The sequence below is a fragment of the Trichinella spiralis genome, assembly GCF_000181795.1.
Source record: "Trichinella spiralis strain ISS 195 chromosome Unknown Scfld1557, whole genome shotgun sequence".
NCBI lineage: Eukaryota > Metazoa > Nematoda > Enoplea > Trichinellida > Trichinellidae > Trichinella > Trichinella spiralis.
The window spans coordinates 1,626,957-1,642,310 of NW_003528496.1; the positions used below are offsets into that span (position 1 = coordinate 1,626,957).

The 15,354-nt window shown below is 39.3% G+C and overlaps 8 protein-coding genes across 8 annotated transcripts; 5 read left to right on the plus strand and 3 right to left on the minus strand.

Annotated features, from left to right (window-relative positions):
* Positions 1-1,474: 1,474 nt before the first annotated feature.
* Tsp_04984 (tigger transposable element-derived protein 4) lies at positions 1,475-2,616 on the minus strand. Its single transcript, XM_003369527.1, has 4 exons — positions 2,557-2,616; positions 1,960-2,409; positions 1,806-1,914; positions 1,475-1,512 (listed from the first exon to the last, which is right to left on the minus strand). Exons 1-4 carry the CDS (start codon positions 2,614-2,616, stop codon positions 1,475-1,477), a joined length of 657 nt encoding a protein of 218 aa, XP_003369575.1.
* A 256-nt stretch (positions 2,617-2,872) lies between these two features.
* On the plus strand, positions 2,873-3,226 carry Tsp_04985 (putative oxidoreductase). Its single transcript, XM_003369528.1, has 2 exons — positions 2,873-3,038; positions 3,084-3,226. Exons 1-2 carry the CDS (start codon positions 2,873-2,875, stop codon positions 3,224-3,226), a joined length of 309 nt encoding a protein of 102 aa, XP_003369576.1.
* A 151-nt stretch (positions 3,227-3,377) lies between these two features.
* Tsp_04986 (conserved hypothetical protein) lies at positions 3,378-3,890 on the plus strand. The gene is made up of 2 exons (XM_003369529.1): positions 3,378-3,481; positions 3,551-3,890. Exons 1-2 carry the CDS (start codon positions 3,378-3,380, stop codon positions 3,888-3,890), a joined length of 444 nt encoding a protein of 147 aa, XP_003369577.1.
* Positions 3,891-3,935: 45 nt separating this feature from the next.
* Tsp_04987 (reverse transcriptase family protein) lies at positions 3,936-5,410 on the plus strand. Its single transcript, XM_003369530.1, has 6 exons — positions 3,936-4,013; positions 4,041-4,080; positions 4,138-4,331; positions 4,359-4,572; positions 4,745-5,292; positions 5,321-5,410. The coding sequence occupies exons 1-6, from the start codon at positions 3,936-3,938 to the stop codon at positions 5,408-5,410; spliced, it is 1,164 nt and encodes a 387-aa protein (XP_003369578.1).
* Positions 5,411-5,762: 352 nt separating this feature from the next.
* On the minus strand, positions 5,763-6,140 carry Tsp_04988 (hypothetical protein). Its single transcript, XM_003369531.1, has one exon. The coding sequence runs from the start codon at positions 6,138-6,140 to the stop codon at positions 5,763-5,765; it is 378 nt and encodes a 125-aa protein (XP_003369579.1).
* Positions 6,141-6,360: 220 nt separating this feature from the next.
* On the plus strand, positions 6,361-7,245 carry Tsp_04989 (putative integrase core domain protein). Its single transcript, XM_003369532.1, has 3 exons — positions 6,361-6,579; positions 6,606-6,913; positions 6,939-7,245. Exons 1-3 carry the CDS (start codon positions 6,361-6,363, stop codon positions 7,243-7,245), a joined length of 834 nt encoding a protein of 277 aa, XP_003369580.1.
* Positions 7,246-8,171: 926 nt separating this feature from the next.
* Tsp_04990 (conserved hypothetical protein) lies at positions 8,172-8,594 on the plus strand. The gene is made up of 2 exons (XM_003369533.1): positions 8,172-8,196; positions 8,308-8,594. The coding sequence occupies exons 1-2, from the start codon at positions 8,172-8,174 to the stop codon at positions 8,592-8,594; spliced, it is 312 nt and encodes a 103-aa protein (XP_003369581.1).
* Positions 8,595-10,718: 2,124 nt separating this feature from the next.
* On the minus strand, positions 10,719-13,323 carry Tsp_04991 (putative PAN domain protein). The gene is given in 6 exon segments (XM_003369534.1): positions 10,719-11,041; positions 11,280-11,538; positions 11,554-11,633; positions 11,990-12,304; positions 12,503-12,850; positions 13,017-13,323. 6 exon segments carry the CDS (start codon positions 13,321-13,323, stop codon positions 10,719-10,721), a joined length of 1,632 nt encoding a protein of 543 aa, XP_003369582.1.
* Between the last annotated feature and the right edge of the window lie 2,031 nt (positions 13,324-15,354).

A 15,354-nucleotide genomic window follows, 5' to 3' on the forward strand; every position in this document is an offset into this window, starting at 1 on the left:
AATTGCGAGCTAGCACGTAACGTTAGCATTAGTGCCATTTGTAAGCTGGTAATTGGAAGTGTTGCCACAACATTCCAGATTTTTCAAACAGATTATTCAGTATTGTGACATGACACCGGAAGTTTACATCAAATTTAGATAAATTTCAACAGGCAACAAATTTATTTACAAACAGTCAGAGCAGATTTATATATCAGGAGAAAAATCGGTACTAGACCATTACAGCTAATCACAAGAGAAAGATTTGAATCAATGAGCAATTAGACAAGAAAAACCAATAAGACAAAGACTTGACGGCCCAATAAAATAGCGCCGTCAACAACCAATAAGTAAAAAGTGGGACCGGTCTGAACCATCCCACACACAGAGACTCACTAAACTTCCTCCTTTTCTGGCCTGTCTACTACATAATCTTATCTAACTTGTTTCTGGAACTCCTTCTCTACTAGATTTCTTCGTCATACATAACACGGGGCAAAGTTGAATTTTGCACTGAATTATAAAAAAAAGCTTTGTCATGGAAAAATCATCAAAAAAGGCAGAAAAAGGCAATATCATGGAAAAATCATCAAAAAAGGCAGAAAAAGGCATTTATGGCAAAATCCGGGCTCTAGTTATTACTCACTGTTTGATTGTGAATAAATCGAATCTCAGTCATACCCGCTGTCGTTGATTTTCTATAATTAACCTATACAGTCCACTACAAAAAGATTGTTAGAAATTAGAATTCATTTACACATCTAGATACTAGAAATAACTTGTTTACACAAATGCGTAGCAATAACTCCCGGCAAAGCTGTATGAAAAAAGTATAGCAATAAGATAGCAGCTGACTGAGGAACATCTGCTTCTGTCTATTATAATGGGCAACTTAGAAGAAGTAAACATCGCCAGAGTGTGTGTTGGAAACTCTCAATTCCTGGAATTGGGGTATATTTAGATAGCAATGAAAATACGTCATTGCGCACAAGAAGCGAGTACATATATGAGAGAAGAAGAGTCTCAACTAATCTACGGAAAATATGCGTTAGCAAAAGGTATAGCAGTACTGCTGGATGAAGCTGGGAAAGATCAGTGAAGAAAGACCAGTGGAGCAGTACTTTGGAAGAATACCAGCGGAAACATTGCTCTCCTTTAATGAGATTGTGTGCTATGTTGGCACTGACAAGTCAGCTACGTCCGGAATCACAGAAGTATACGAGTGTAGCAGTACGCCCAGTACAAGTGTGATATTAGCAGTATCAGTAAGACGTTGTGAAGACGACCGTGTGCTTGAGCGTTATTGTTGTTTTGAGATCGTTGAGTAAAACTGTTTCTATCTGATTGTCGTTATTGCTGAAGGCAAAAAATTTGTGTGGACCGATATTTGCTTGGACGCAGTAGTTATCACAATTAACAAAGAACCAGAGAAAGCTTATTCATCACGAGGACGAATAAGGCGCGAAGAACTACAGTCAGTATTAGAACCTGATTGTTAGTTATTAAAAGTGCAGTCGTCTTTGCTACAAAGATCTTCAAATTTGAACATAAAATTTCTTGACAATTATATTACATTATATTATATTATATTATCATATTGCCATTTATTTTTTATTTTAAATATACAGTAGAATCCCGTTAGTACGTTCATCTGGGGACCTGAAAAAACAGACGTACTAAGCGGGAAAACGTAGTAAGCGGGAAACATAATCAAGTTATTAAAATCCGTTAATACATTGCGTGCAGTAATTTTATTCAATTTGTTTTAGTAAAAAATTTATCAATAGTAGTTTGTTTCATGTTTTTTTTCCTAATTCGCAAATAACTGTCTATTTTCGACAACTGATTAATAGCGTTCTCATCGACGTTAAAACGAGTTTGCATGATATGTGTTATCCATGAGTTAGAGTTTGCATGATATGTGCAAGGAAAGGTCTGAACATTTTTAAAACATCGGGGATTTTTTGCTTTATTTGTGACCAGTGGCTTCAGCATCTCTGTTCCAGATTCATTGCAGCACAGCAGGACAGTGAGTCTTTCTTTGCTTAGTTTGTCGCCACTGCAATTTTCACCTTTAAAAGTAAGAGTTTTGTCCGGCAATATACGGTAAAACAGACGCACCTCGTCAGCACTGAAAACGTCATCAGGGCGGTAATCATTTAGCAGAACTTGCAACCTGTCCTTCCATGTGTCAACCGTGTACCTGTTCACGCCAGCGGCTTCACCACGTATACTGCGGTACACAAGACCGTGTCTCTGTCTAAATCTGTTAATCCATCCATTTGATGCTTTGAAATCATTGATTCCCATTATATGTGCTAATTCAGCTGCCTTTGATCGCACAACGGTTCCATCTACCGGAACGTTCGAGGTTCGCACTTGTTTGAACCATTTTTGTAGCACTTCTTCCAGTTCTGCAAAATTTCCACTCTGAATTCATTTGCGGGTGCTTGAATTTCCATCATTGCAAGCAGATTCTAAAGTCTTGCGCTTCGCAAGAATCGTGTTTAACGTTGATGAAGGGATTTTCATCATTCGCGCAATGTCGATGCGCTTCATGTTAGGGTTTTCATCAACCGTTTGAATGATCTGTAGTTTCTGAGCAGTCGTAATTTGGCGCCGTTCTTCTTTCTCCATTTTGAAAACTCTGTCGCTAGATAATAACGGCAAAATTTCAAATGCAGCTTACCTCGTTTTCACTCACAAACAACCAATTAAACTACGCTACCGCCAGCGCTACCTAGCACAAACAACAACAAACATAAAGCGACGGTGGCCTGCAGGCATTCTCCCACGCTTAATCATGTTCAGTACGACTTTATTTGCCATGTGCAATGGCTTTGTTGTATACGGTAAAATTATTCGTTCCAATTGTCGTAGTGCATGACAATCAATGCAACAATTACGTCATCAAAGTCCAATCACCATCACAAATCTGAACGTACTAAGCGGGATTGCCGAGCGTGATAACGGGGATCTCATTATGTACATGTTATATAAATGGAGTCGGGACTTCAGAAAACCAGCGTACAAAGCGGGAAAACGTGCTAAGCGGGAACGTACTAACGGGATTCTACTGTATTTGTTTGAATAGAGTATGTAAGAACCGTGGGAGGGTTCTTTACGCACGCGATGCTCAAGTACAATTTGCCAGACGTGCGTTCGGCGGGCAAATGAGAGTGGACTGTATGATGTAGATTCTTCTTGGCCAACCAAATACTGGGTAGTCAAGAAGACGGTCGAGTAAGGTAGAATGCAAGCAGATCAAATCACACAACGAATATACGTTCGCTTTATTCGACTATGAATAATCAGAGGAACGCACTCCGTCGAGAGCAGCGAACGGAGAGTTTATATATATATGTTACGCTTAATGTTGAAAATTGCCTATTATTGAAATGGACGAATTGACGGAGATGTACTTCCGTCTCGTCCGTATAGCCCCTGAGAGACGAGCAGCCCTTCTTCAGTATTATACTGATGATGATGTGCGGGGCGTTATGTGGGCCATGCATGTCCAGGAGACGGACGATTTCGACTGACAGAAATCAGCCCTGTTTGAAGCTTTCAGACTGCGTATCGGCTCAGAGAGGTTCTCTCTTGAATTTTTCCGGTGTGAACAGCAACGGGCTGAAAGTGTGCGGGTTCATGTTCGTCACTTGCGCTGGCCGTTCTCGAAAGCAATTCCCGGACTGTGTGCTGCAGCTGACAAGACCCTGCTGCAACAGTTCAAAGCAGGACTTTCCGCAAATGCTGTCAAACTGCTGTCTTGGGAAGAGCGCGTTTGGAGAAAGCTCACCATGCTCAAGGGAAGCGTCTCTTCATTCAAAGCAGAGGGTGTCCAGGAAGGCAAGCATCCAGCCGTCGAGGTCACGGAAGCCACAGCCCCCGCGGTGACAACGGGAAAATAAGTGGGAGAAGAACTGGCGGAAGTGGAGCGGCAGTTAAAGGAACAAATGCACTGCGGCTGCATGGAGATCGCTCCAGCAGCGGCGACGCCGGCCGGAGAAGAGAGGAAGCAGACGTTGTTGGACGTGCGGTGACCTGGACCACATTATCAGGGAGTGCCAAGCTTCCTCCCGCGACGAACGCGCGGGCAAAGTAACTAGTACCGACTGAACCTTTCCCGTCGTCGTCACACGGTCCCCTGTTATTGAGACACAGATTGTGGAGGGCTCCTTGGGTGGAGTGAATTGCGACATGATCGTAAACACTGGATATGCGGTAGACCTGGCGGACGAAAGGTTCATGCGGGACGTCCTGTAACCCATGATTTGACTGGAAACAGCCAGCAGGAACGAATTGGAGATCACGAACCAAGCGATGTCACCGAGATTATACTTGGGGGATTGGTGACCGCTCGGCTCACCGTTTTGTAGGTAAGGGAGCTGTCCCATCAGATTCTGCTTGGGTGGGACTTTATGCGGTACCACGGATGCACCCCGGACCTAACGGTGAGCTGTCTGAGAATGCGGCAGGGCAACATCCCATTCTGGAAGTCCCACTCTGTTGCCCTGCTCAGAGCGGAATTCCCGCAGCCTGAGCTTTTGGCTCACCAACCAGTGCAGGAATCCATGGAGAAAATGCTCCCCAGTGAGTAGGAGTCGAGCGGCAAGCATCGATCAGCACTGGTGGCGATCCTGAGGCAGTTCTCAGGCATGTTGTCAGACGAGGACCTTAGGCGAACGAGCGTGGTACGTCACGCCATCCACACCGGCGACGCCAAATCAGTAAGGTGCCCCCAAGGCGGATCCCCTACTACCAGCGGGCGCAGTTGGAACCCCTCCTGGAGTAAATGCTGCGGCGAGAAGTCGTAGAGCCATCAAGCAGTCCCTGGCATCGCCCATTGTCCTGGTGAAGATGAAAGACGGATCATGTCAGTTTTGTGTCGACTACGGGCAGTTGTACAACCTCACCCGTAAGGATGCCCACCCGGTTCTGAAGATTGACGACACTTTGGATGCGTTGGTAGGTGCACAATGGTTCTCGACCCTGGACCTGGCAAGCAGCTACTTGCAGGTTGAGGTGGAAGAGCAAGATCAGGAGAAGACGGCCTTCACCACCCCCTTTGTACTGTACCAGTTCAAAGTAATGCCCTTTGGACTGTGCTACGCGCCGGTCACCTTTCAGAGGCTTATGGAGATAGCTCTGCGGGTCCTGGTGGGCTCTGACTGCCTGGTATACCTGGACGACGTCATTGTATTTGGCAAGACTGCCGAAGAGCATACGGCAAGACTGCACGAGGTGCTCCGCCGCCTCTGGGAAGTGGGCCTGAAGGTGAAGCCAGAGAAATGCCGGCTCATGAAGAGGAAGGTGGCATAGTTGAACCACATCATTTCAGAAAAAGGGATCGCCACGGACCCAAGCAAAACTTCCCCCGTGCGGGAGTGGACGACACCGACTTGCGCTACGGAGTTGCAGCAGTTCCTAGGGCTGGCGTTGCACTACCGCAAGTTCGTCAAAGGCTTTGCGAACATCGCCGCCTGTTGGAAAAAGGAGCTGAGTGGGACTGGTCAAAACGTTGTCAGTTCGCCATCGACGCGCTAATGTACCACCTGACATCGGCGTCCATCCTCACCTACCCTGACTTCTATTGTTAGTTCACTGTCGATGTGGACGCCAGCTGAGACAGCCTTAGGGCGGGCTGAGCCAGAGAGAAAAGAAAGCGGAGAGGGTCGTGGCGTACGCGGCCGCACGCTGACCAAAGCAGAGCGTCAGTATTGCGCGTCTCAAAGGGAAATGCTCGATTTGGTGTGGGCCCTCTGAGAGTTCCGGCCACACCTTTATGGCCAACGATTCCTGGTGCGCACGGACCATAGCTGTGTACGCTGGTTGAGGAATTTTAAGGAAGCAGAGGGGCAGGTAGCCTGGTGGCTGGAGAGTCTAGCAGAGCTGGACTTCGAAGTGGAACACTGAGTAGGACGCCTGCACGACAACGCCGACGCTTTATCTCGTGCCAGTTGTACACAGTGTGGGCTGATGGTAGAGGGCAGTGCATGCGCCGTCTGAGCTGCCCAACTCTGACCTGAGGACGTGGCGCAGGGCTTCAGAGAACAGTTGTTGGCCGCCCAGCAGGCGGATCCAGAGATCCGTCTACTGAAGCAGTGGTTGTGTGGCGCGTGCTGGCTGGTGGAATGCCCCCCGGAGTGTAGCCGCGACATGCACGTGCTATGGCAGCAGTGTCGCAGTTGATTGGAGGAGGATGTTCTCATCTGGAGATATCACGGCGGACTCATGGCTGAGGAGGGGGCTAAGAAAGTGCTGATGCCGCAAGCCCTCAAAAATGAAGTCATGTAATCCGTGCACGATAGTCAGTGCGCAGGTCACCTGGACATGCATCGGAAGCTGACACGAGTCAGGAGCCAGTTTTACTAGCCTGGAATGAGCGGTGACGTGCACACAGTGTGCGAGGAGGAAGGGTCCAGCAAAGAACAACCGTGCGCCAATGCAGGCCATGACTGCGGGATACCCTCTCAGCGTGTTGGCATGAATATTCTTGAACCGCCGGGAAAGACACCATCGGGAAATCATTACGTCTGGGTTATGACAGACTACTTAACCAGATGGACAGCCGCATTCCCTCTCGTCAACTGGAGGCAGGTACCGTGGCCAAGGTGTTGGTCCAGAAGTGCATCGCGTACTTTTGCGCCCCTGACTACCTGCACAGCGATCAAAGCCGGTCATTTGAAGCGTTGCTGGTGCTGGAGATGTGCCGTTTGTTGAGCATTAGGAAAACGCGATCCTCTCCATACTGCCCTCAAGGGAATGGGCAGGCAGAGAGCTTTAATCGCACGCTTCTGGAAATGCTATCCATCATGTGCGATGGGAAGCCACGCCAGTGGGGTGACATGCTGCCATTCGTCACGCTGGCGTATAACAGCAGCGTTCACGCTCGCGCGGGAGTGACAACTGCGATTGCCATGCTCGGTCGAGAGTTGGGGTTCCCGTTGGATGTTCAGAACGGGAACCCGCATGGGCGAGAAGCCCAAGGGCTACAGGACTACATTCGCAATACCTGAGAACGCATCGATCGTGTGCATATGCTGGCGTGGGAGAAAGACGCAAGACGCAGAAACGTCGATAAAGGTGCTTGCACGACAGCCATGCCAAGGAGTCATGCTTCTGCCTGAACGACCGCGTGCGGCTGCGATGCTAAAAAGAGGACAGCTTGACTGTGACTGGGGGAGCCATACCTGGAAGTCGAAGCAATGGGGAAGCAGACGTAAAGCGTGCGCCATCATGAGCGGAAGCGGCGTCCACTGGTGATGCACTCTGACCGGATGAAGAGGCAGCACGCAAGGGAACCCACTGGTAGCCTGACGAAAGAGGCCGGACCAACCGATGTGGAACCAACAGGCGGGAAGAATATCAGGCACCTTGAAACGCCTCCACAGCAGCGTTAGACGCCACAGGAGGGCTGACTCGTAGGCGACGGCCAGCTGGTCACTTGCGGGATTATATCCTCAAGAGAAAGCTCAGGAAGAACAATTCTGAAAAAGGGGGGGGGCAGTGTGACGAAGGTTGAACATAATTGCATCTGCACATTCCTCAGAAACTTTTATAGAACAGCGAAAGTAGGGGACGCCAAGTCGGAAGACGGTGATTATGTGCGGTGCGGCTACTATTCCGTTTTTCTTATTTTGTCATTGCTGTTTTCGCCGTTTTGAGCTTTGTCTAATAAAGTATTAACTTCTCGCGATTGTCTGAAACGATGTAGCGCCGATGAGCGCTACATTATTATTGTTGTTTAGTTTTTATTATTCTACGTATATATTGCATTTTCAACAGTAAGTAGCGTTAAGAGGAAAAAAATTTTATTTCTAATAAATATAGTCAAATATCAAAACAATAAATAATTTTATGATCAATAAGAATGAATCAGATTATAAAATTCAAAAATTTTCCCATTTACTTCGAATTAATGTAAGAAATGAAGCTCAGTAAAGCTTGTTATAAATTTTTATTAAACAATCTTTTTTTTTCACTTTAAACTATTGAAAAATAAATATCAATTATTTGTGATCTTTGTATACCTGCAAATTCTTTCGCTGTTTCAACAAATTGGTAAACTCCACAAAGCCTTTTGGTACAGAACTGCGGAGCCCTTCGCACAAAAAGTTAAAAAGTCCATTTTGTTAGATTTGCAATTGTGCAGTGCTGAGATCGTTAATCAATATTTAAGGAACAAAATAATGCGGATGTGGCTTGACATTTTCAGTAATTTCGGCCATTTCAAACTGAATCAGATCACCTTCTACGCTGTTTGCGCATTTGTATATTACTATTGACAAAGGTTGGTCTAGTTTCTTCTTTTTTCTGCAAAGTAAGAATGCCGCATCAGGATCCACTTTCAATTTGGACACTTATTCCAAGCAAACGATCAACGAAAACCATTTTCCCAAGTTCACCGGCTTGCTTATAGCACAGCCGTGAAGTTTGTTCAGAGCACATTCAACGGGCTCATGTTGACACTGTATAGTCCATATATTGTTATGTTGGGTTCGCCTGGCGTTGCCGTAAGGGATCAAATTGAAGTCGACAAAATCTTGCCCATATTTCTAAACATATCGCTGCAAAGTGTTCAAAATACACTCTGGACAACCTGGAAAAAGTGATTCATAAAGTAGTGTTAATTTGATTTTTTTGTCCAACTTAGATGTGTTGTAATATAAGCATGAAACCAAAACTGAATATTCTATAGCCACATTTTAATTGTTGCACCCAGGTGCTAGCAGAATATTACAGCTTTCGTTTACGAAAAAAGTGGTAAACCACTACGACAGACAACCAACAGACAACAACGAAGAAAAGCCAAAATAATTCAGCATTTTATTATTGTTGAATAGAACAAGCAGCTATTTTTCTGAAGAAAAGGGCAGCACGTCCCAACAGAAATAAAGCATTCAATAAAACAAACTAATCGACGATACGTATAATAATAATACACAACAACATTTGTGCCACTTTTTCATTTCGTTATCACATTCTATGGCTCTTATCAATTTGTCATTAATTTTGCATATTGTTTCTTGATTATCAATTTTCAACCTGATGCTTAGCTGTGCCTTAACTAAAACTTAAATTGTTCTTATTATTAGTCAAATTTGACAGCTTTCATTATAGCAACTGTTACGTTTTGACATACCTACATATCATATATATGTATATATTATTTATTTATTTATTTATTGTTTCTGCTTTTCGCTGTTTTGTTGCTTATTTATTTATTGAGCTCTGCTAAAACCTGACCACGTTAATGTTGACGTCAATAAATCTGTGAGTCATTTTCTTATTCATTAATTATTCTCATTTTTATACCTATTTGCTTGCCGAATAAATTCAAATAATACGCCTACTGTTCAAATGTTTGTTGTATAACTTTGCATAAAGATTAAAACAAAACCACGAATCATACAAATCGTAAATTACAACTTTTATTCAAATTGAATTATATTTTCTCTTCAGATTAAATTGAAAATGACTACGATAATCAGTAAAGTATTGAATCACTTTTGTTTATTAATGAGTGTTTCAACAAATTTTTTGTTCTTCATTTACACAACCCAGATTTAAATAACTACTAATTTTGAAAAATATTTAACTTCATTCAAATAAGAGCAATGTTATATTTTAATGAAACTATCAAATATTAATTATATATTGCAATAAACATTATCGGTCAAATATTAAAGTCAAATGTACTAAAAACATTGATAAAATTTGAAAAAGAAAAGAAGCTGACTTTTATGACAAATATGCTGCTGTTGTTTCCATTGTGTAAACAATCAGATTTGCCTTTTTTTAATTCAAAGCCTGCCAAATATGCACTTTCATCACAAACTGATTAAACAGATCAAATTATTTTGTTATTTTATATTATCATGCTCTTTATTGCTTCATTATTTGTATTCATATTTGTTGCTATTGCTAATATTTTAAACATAAATTATTGTTCATATAAAATACTTGACATATATCGAGTAAAAAAAATAAAATATTTACTACTGAAACTTTTTCATTATAAATCATTAAACGTTTTCATTGCATTACAACTACTGCAGTTCATTTTTGTGAAGTTTCTGCTGTTTTTATTAATAAATAATAAGCATTAGAAGAACATTTAAATTTTATATAATTAAATTAAATGACACTAACGACTGTTCTTCTGTTACAAACTAGCCTTTTGCCGCACAAAACAAATTATCTCATGGTAAATAGCATCGTTTTATACTAGCAATTGATTCGAGAAATTGTTAAATCGAATAGTCAATGGCGACAATTGGGAGCTGGTGCTTTAATAGCTGGATGGACCATCTCCTTTTCCACAATACTAGCCGTAGCTTAATTACCAAGTGTGAGTAGGCTGCGCAGCAGATGCCTTCCCACTTTATCATTAGAAAACTTCATTGGTGCAGTGCTTCAAGTTAGTTAAGGTCTGAGTCATTAAATTCGAGTCCGTGCTCTCTGTAGGTTGAGGTCTTCCCTGCAAATTACAAAATGTGCACTGCAGGATATATTCTTGCGCCTCTATTGCACTAGAATTCCATAAGGTCAAGATGAATCCTTTCATTCATCACTAAAATCTAAGTCAATGAATGATATAAATACATCTGCTGCAATATACATATTCATACGTTTGTCTTTATTTTGATAATAATCAAATTTAACTTAGGTTTAAAATGCTATGTAATTATTGCGCGTAGTGATAACACGTAATTTTTTGACTATGAAGACACTGTTTATCTTATGTTTGGTTCACAAAAAAGCAGCTCTGCAAAAACAGAAGCTTTTTGTCTGATGAAATGATTTTGCAAATGAGTCATTCGTTCGAATAGAATGCAGCTTTCATCAATGAAGTAAATAGCACTGCAGTTCTTGACTTGCATAACTTCTGCACAGTTTGATAGACATTCTTGCAGAGTAGTTGTATTCAGTATTTCTATTATAACTGACCAACCGGTTAAAGATGAAGTTTTATACAACTCCACGTAACAAACTTCATCCAGAATCGGTAACATATGCAGTTCAGGTGGATCGTTGTCAGCACGTTCGTTTTCTCTGTCTAAAAGAAAAGAATTAAAAATAGCAAACAAGTTATAATGGTGGCTGACGTTAGTAAAAATTGATCCTTATGATGATATTTTTATGAAAGCAAAATAATTTTGTGCAAAAAATGAGAACTGTTAATTTCAATGCTTGAATTAGTTTGATTTTATTGCAGTAAACTTTACATGCTATTTAATGTTTGCATTTAAGAAATTTTTAATATAAATTCAATGTTGTGATTGAAACTCTCTTACCTTTTGAGCAATTGTTAAGTGTTAAAAAATGATATCCTTCGTTTAAATAAACTTCATCGTCATAGTTTCCAAGAACTGCAATGAGGCATACTTTACTTTCTTTAGAATAAGCAATACCTTGGCATAAACCGCAGTTTCTTATAAAGCGGCATATGCTTATACAATCGTGTAAAAATGAAATATTCGCATATTGTTGAACAACTTTTATCCATGGAATTACGGTTGAAAGTGAATGCTGTACTGTGCATATTTCTTTAAACTGAAACAAAGAAACTTTTGCTTCAGTGGTGATATGATTTGAATGCTGAATAGAAATAAGTCTTTTGTCTTTCACAATTCTGAACAGCATTCCATCTATAACAAAAAATTTTTACAGTTTCATGCCGCTGCTGGCTATTTCACGCATCATTTTTTAAAAAGTTAATTTTATTACAAGTGTGTGACATTACTTTTTCCTTCATTATGACAAATTTATGAAATCACAGCTCATTTTGAAATAATTCACAAGAATTAACTATCTTACAGCTATACTCATAAAATGTAACCAGTATAATATTTCTGTTTAAATGATTGTGCAATTTTAATTGTAATAAGTGAATTACTCATACTGACATTTAAAACACTTGCCACTATCATACTGAATTTCTATCATATTATGTGAATTTTACATTAATATGCTAATCATATTTCAAATTCAGTAGTTTTCTTACCGTCAGAAAATTTTATTATATGGCGGTTAAGTGGGCTGTTTGGCAGAGCGTACTTTTTTCTTATACTAAATGTGAGACATGTCTTTTCACCATATGAGAAATAGTATCCATCACAGTAATCTGCCAAGAATTCAGCTAAGCATATCATTAGACATTGGGATTCATCTACAGTCTCCCATAACCGAAGGCGAATGCCGGCTTCTGTTGCATAAAATTGTGCTTGATATACTGATACTGACAGATTAAATAGGCTGTAAACAATTGGGGCTATTTCTCTGAAGCTTGGGATAGTATATGCATTTGGTAAAGCAAAATCTTAAAAAGAAAATATGAGGAAAATTGCCAAATATTTAAAATGGAGATGTCATTCTGCCAAATGATTGTGTGAATAACAAATACTCATAAATATTATGTTAATAAGAAGTAATTACGAAGTATTAAATACAGATGATTTTGCTGAACTTTTTATCAATGCTCTGACAATTTGGAAATAATAATCGTATTTTCATTTACCGTTATAACATCTTAAAATAATAAAAAATTGTGCAGAGGTCTGTAGAGTCGGTATAAGTCCCCCAAGTAATGGTAAATTTCTATCTCGAGATAGAAGAAGACAGGTTCCTTCTTGGGCAGAAAACAAAACGCTGTTGCATGAAGTGTGAGTAGGTGCTTCACAAAAAGCAATACAGCGCTTCAGAGAAGATGTTGCAATAAGTTGAATGCGCTGAGCATAAAAGTTTTCCACAAAAGGCAACCCATAAATGTGGCAATTCTTGTGTGTAGAAGGTGTGTGTATTTTTGCCGAATTATTCCTCTGATATACACTTTGAACTATGATTCCCACAGGAATGTTTGAAATGTCTAAATAAAATTTCAGAATATTTCAAACAGTTTATTTTCTGATTTTAAATATTCACTTATAAATTTTCCAGATTTTATTAAATTAAACAGTTCTGCAAAAAATGGAAAATGTTTTGTCTGTCGTATGATAGAAAATTTAATTTTTCGTAAATGATATGCATCATACCTTTGTGGCAGCTGTGCAGTAGAAGATGCATCGACTGTCCTATTTGTTCATTTGCTTGGAAATCATGATGAGTTGCATTTTCGTAATACAAATTACACAATTTTGCCAAAGGACTGTATTTGATTAAATTACAGAAAGGTGAAAGCCCGAAACAAGTTGCTACACAACTTTCTATATTGCAATGGATCTGTTTAATGTACAGAACGTCATCATGGATAATTGCTTTTGCAGATAATACACAGGTGGCGTCCAATTTTGGAATATACAATGACATCCACGAACAATTCACCTGCTGAAGAGGTAGCATCACATGAAATGCCTCGTTCAAAGATTCAACTCACTTAGACTTACGTAGCAATTTATGAAGCACATTATTGCAAGAAGCGACCATTGCCTTAACATTGTATCTAAATGTAATTTATCTTTTTATCCGTTATATACAATTTTGTGCGTGAGTATCTCGACAAATTTCACGCATCTGTTCGCGTTAATCAGTTGTTTGTCAAAATAATTTTGCCTTCAAGGGGATGAATATTACCTTCGAAAACAGGCATGACCTCATTTTAAAAGTTCATTAGTAATTATTGTCGTTTTCTGCAAAATTCAAGAACTACAGAAGGTCAAGTTTATGTTATCCAGAGGGAGGGTTACGTTTCGACAGCTTTGGACAAAAAAGCACTTCATGTTGAAAAAAAATTCACCTTAATCGACGAGCTTGATGTCCACGATTACGTTAGTTCACACCTCAGCCGTGTGTTACTATTTTCCACATGCAGTTTTTTCTGCCATGAACACTGTTCGTCATAATAACTAAAATTTTGCGGCAAGCATACTGGTTTGCAACTTTTGAATTTCTTTGATTTTGATTTGAAATATTCATGTTTTATATTTTAACATTATTTTATTTCCTATATTGACATGCAGGTAATTGTTTTAAAATACAGCTGCACAATTTTTATTACAACAAGCACTGCTATAAATTATGTGAAAATACATTAAACTCTTGAATAAGAAAACAATAAATATGTCAACAAATAAAATATTATGAAATAAATATATACTCGAATGTGATGAAGTTTATTGCCATTGTACGACGATTGAAACGTCATCACTTTCAAATAAGAATGGTAACATATTTAAAGCATAGCATGTTTTGGAATGCTAAGGATTTTGATCACTTTGCAATTCTATAAATATAGGCAATTACATGCGTGTGTGTGTGCATGTGACATAATACTGGTGCAAAATGCTATTTATATTTTCAAATCAGCTTAAAGTGCTGATGTGAACAAGCTGGAAAGAAATGAGTTTGCTTTCACTTAATGAGACCTTTAATTCATTAACAACTTCACTTTTTGATCTGTTTCTGGAAATCATAACAAATTAAATACATTTATCAGTAATGATACAGATTAATTAGCAAATTCCAAAATGTAAAATATTGTTGACAATATGCAGGTAATAATATTTTATTAAAAAGCTGACATAATTAAATTTACATTGAAATTTCTGGCACTTGTTATAATTTTACTTGATCGTACGCATATTCAAGTGTGTCATAATATAAGAGCAAATTGTTATTTATATTTTTCAATCAGCTTAAAAGGTGTTGGATGTGATTGAGCTGGAATGAATAGAGTTTGCACTCACTTAATGAAACCTGGTTGAAATTAATTGAATAGAGCCATGTGGAACTTTTGATGTTCAATAGGAAGTTGATTCATTATTGATTTAGAAGTTATGATAGAAATTTTTAAAATTAAGCATTTACAATTTATTAGAAATTACTTTTTTTACTAGTTATACGAATGATATGAATTTTTTATTTTATAATGTGACTTGTTTAGGCGGTGTGAACAAAATTTAGCAGAAAAATTAAGAAAAATTAAGTAATTTAGGTAATATTATTTCTACTAATGATGTAAAATTTCAAAAGTATTAAATAAATAATGCAAGTGATAATGAACAAAAAAGTTCAAGAACTTTTTGCTTTTTTTGTGTTTGTAAGCGTTGCTGCTGCTGCTGCATTCAGTTGAAGCTCAAAAATCTGAATGCATTACTCAGGGGACAAGCGAGTAACGGTGTCGAGTGATCTATCTGTTCACTTTGTAAGTGTGCACAAATCAGCAGACCAAACAACCACCAGCAGTGAAATACGAACGGACATTCGCAAGCTGTTTTTCTAGTAATGCCGGATGGAATAAAATAATTTTCATAATGAATGTAATTATGTTCAAATATTATATTATATTATATTATATTATATAATATTATATTATATTATATTATATTATATTATATTATATTATATTATATTATATTATATTATATTATATTA

Excerpts from the sequence above, each read along its gene's own strand:
- Tsp_04984 (XM_003369527.1), bottom strand. The coding sequence starts at position 2,616 with ATGGAGAAAGAAGAACGGCGCCAAATTACGACTGCTCAGAAACTACAG. Across the intron at positions 2,410-2,556 it reads AACTACAGATCATTCAAACG|AGTGGAAATTTTGCAGAACT; the intron begins GTTGATGAAAAC and ends AAATGAATTCAG. Across the intron at positions 1,513-1,805 it reads TCAGTTGTCGAAAATAGACA|ATCTTTGTAGCAAAGACGAC; the intron begins GTTATTTGCGAA and ends TCAAATTTGAAG.
- Tsp_04985 (XM_003369528.1), top strand. The coding sequence starts at position 2,873 with ATGCAACAATTACGTCATCAAAGTCCAATCACCATCACAAATCTGAAC. Across the intron at positions 3,039-3,083 it reads AAAACGTGCTAAGCGGGAAC|AACCGTGGGAGGGTTCTTTA; the intron begins GTACTAACGGGA and ends AGAGTATGTAAG.
- Tsp_04986 (XM_003369529.1), top strand. The coding sequence starts at position 3,378 with ATGGACGAATTGACGGAGATGTACTTCCGTCTCGTCCGTATAGCCCCT. Across the intron at positions 3,482-3,550 it reads GATGATGTGCGGGGCGTTAT|ACTGCGTATCGGCTCAGAGA; the intron begins GTGGGCCATGCA and ends TGAAGCTTTCAG.
- Tsp_04987 (XM_003369530.1), top strand. The coding sequence starts at position 3,936 with ATGCACTGCGGCTGCATGGAGATCGCTCCAGCAGCGGCGACGCCGGCC. Across the intron at positions 4,332-4,358 it reads AGATTATACTTGGGGGATTG|GTAAGGGAGCTGTCCCATCA; the intron begins GTGACCGCTCGG and ends ACCGTTTTGTAG. Across the intron at positions 4,573-4,744 it reads CATGGAGAAAATGCTCCCCA|CGGGCGCAGTTGGAACCCCT; the intron begins GTGAGTAGGAGT and ends CCCTACTACCAG.
- Tsp_04988 (XM_003369531.1), bottom strand. The coding sequence starts at position 6,140 with ATGTCGCGGCTACACTCCGGGGGGCATTCCACCAGCCAGCACGCGCCA.
- Tsp_04989 (XM_003369532.1), top strand. The coding sequence starts at position 6,361 with ATGAGCGGTGACGTGCACACAGTGTGCGAGGAGGAAGGGTCCAGCAAA. Across the intron at positions 6,580-6,605 it reads CTCTCGTCAACTGGAGGCAG|AAGTGCATCGCGTACTTTTG; the intron begins GTACCGTGGCCA and ends GTGTTGGTCCAG. Across the intron at positions 6,914-6,938 it reads ATTGCCATGCTCGGTCGAGA|AACGGGAACCCGCATGGGCG; the intron begins GTTGGGGTTCCC and ends TTGGATGTTCAG.
- Tsp_04990 (XM_003369533.1), top strand. The coding sequence starts at position 8,172 with ATGCGGATGTGGCTTGACATTTTCA. Across the intron at positions 8,197-8,307 it reads GATGTGGCTTGACATTTTCA|AATGCCGCATCAGGATCCAC; the intron begins GTAATTTCGGCC and ends CTGCAAAGTAAG.
- Tsp_04991 (XM_003369534.1), bottom strand. The coding sequence starts at position 13,323 with ATGCTACCTCTTCAGCAGGTGAATTGTTCGTGGATGTCATTGTATATT. Across the intron at positions 12,305-12,502 it reads TATTTTAAGATGTTATAACG|ATTTTGCTTTACCAAATGCA; the intron begins GTAAATGAAAAT and ends TTTCTTTTTAAG. Across the intron at positions 11,042-11,279 it reads ACTTAACAATTGCTCAAAAG|ACAGAGAAAACGAACGTGCT; the intron begins GTAAGAGAGTTT and ends CTTTTCTTTTAG.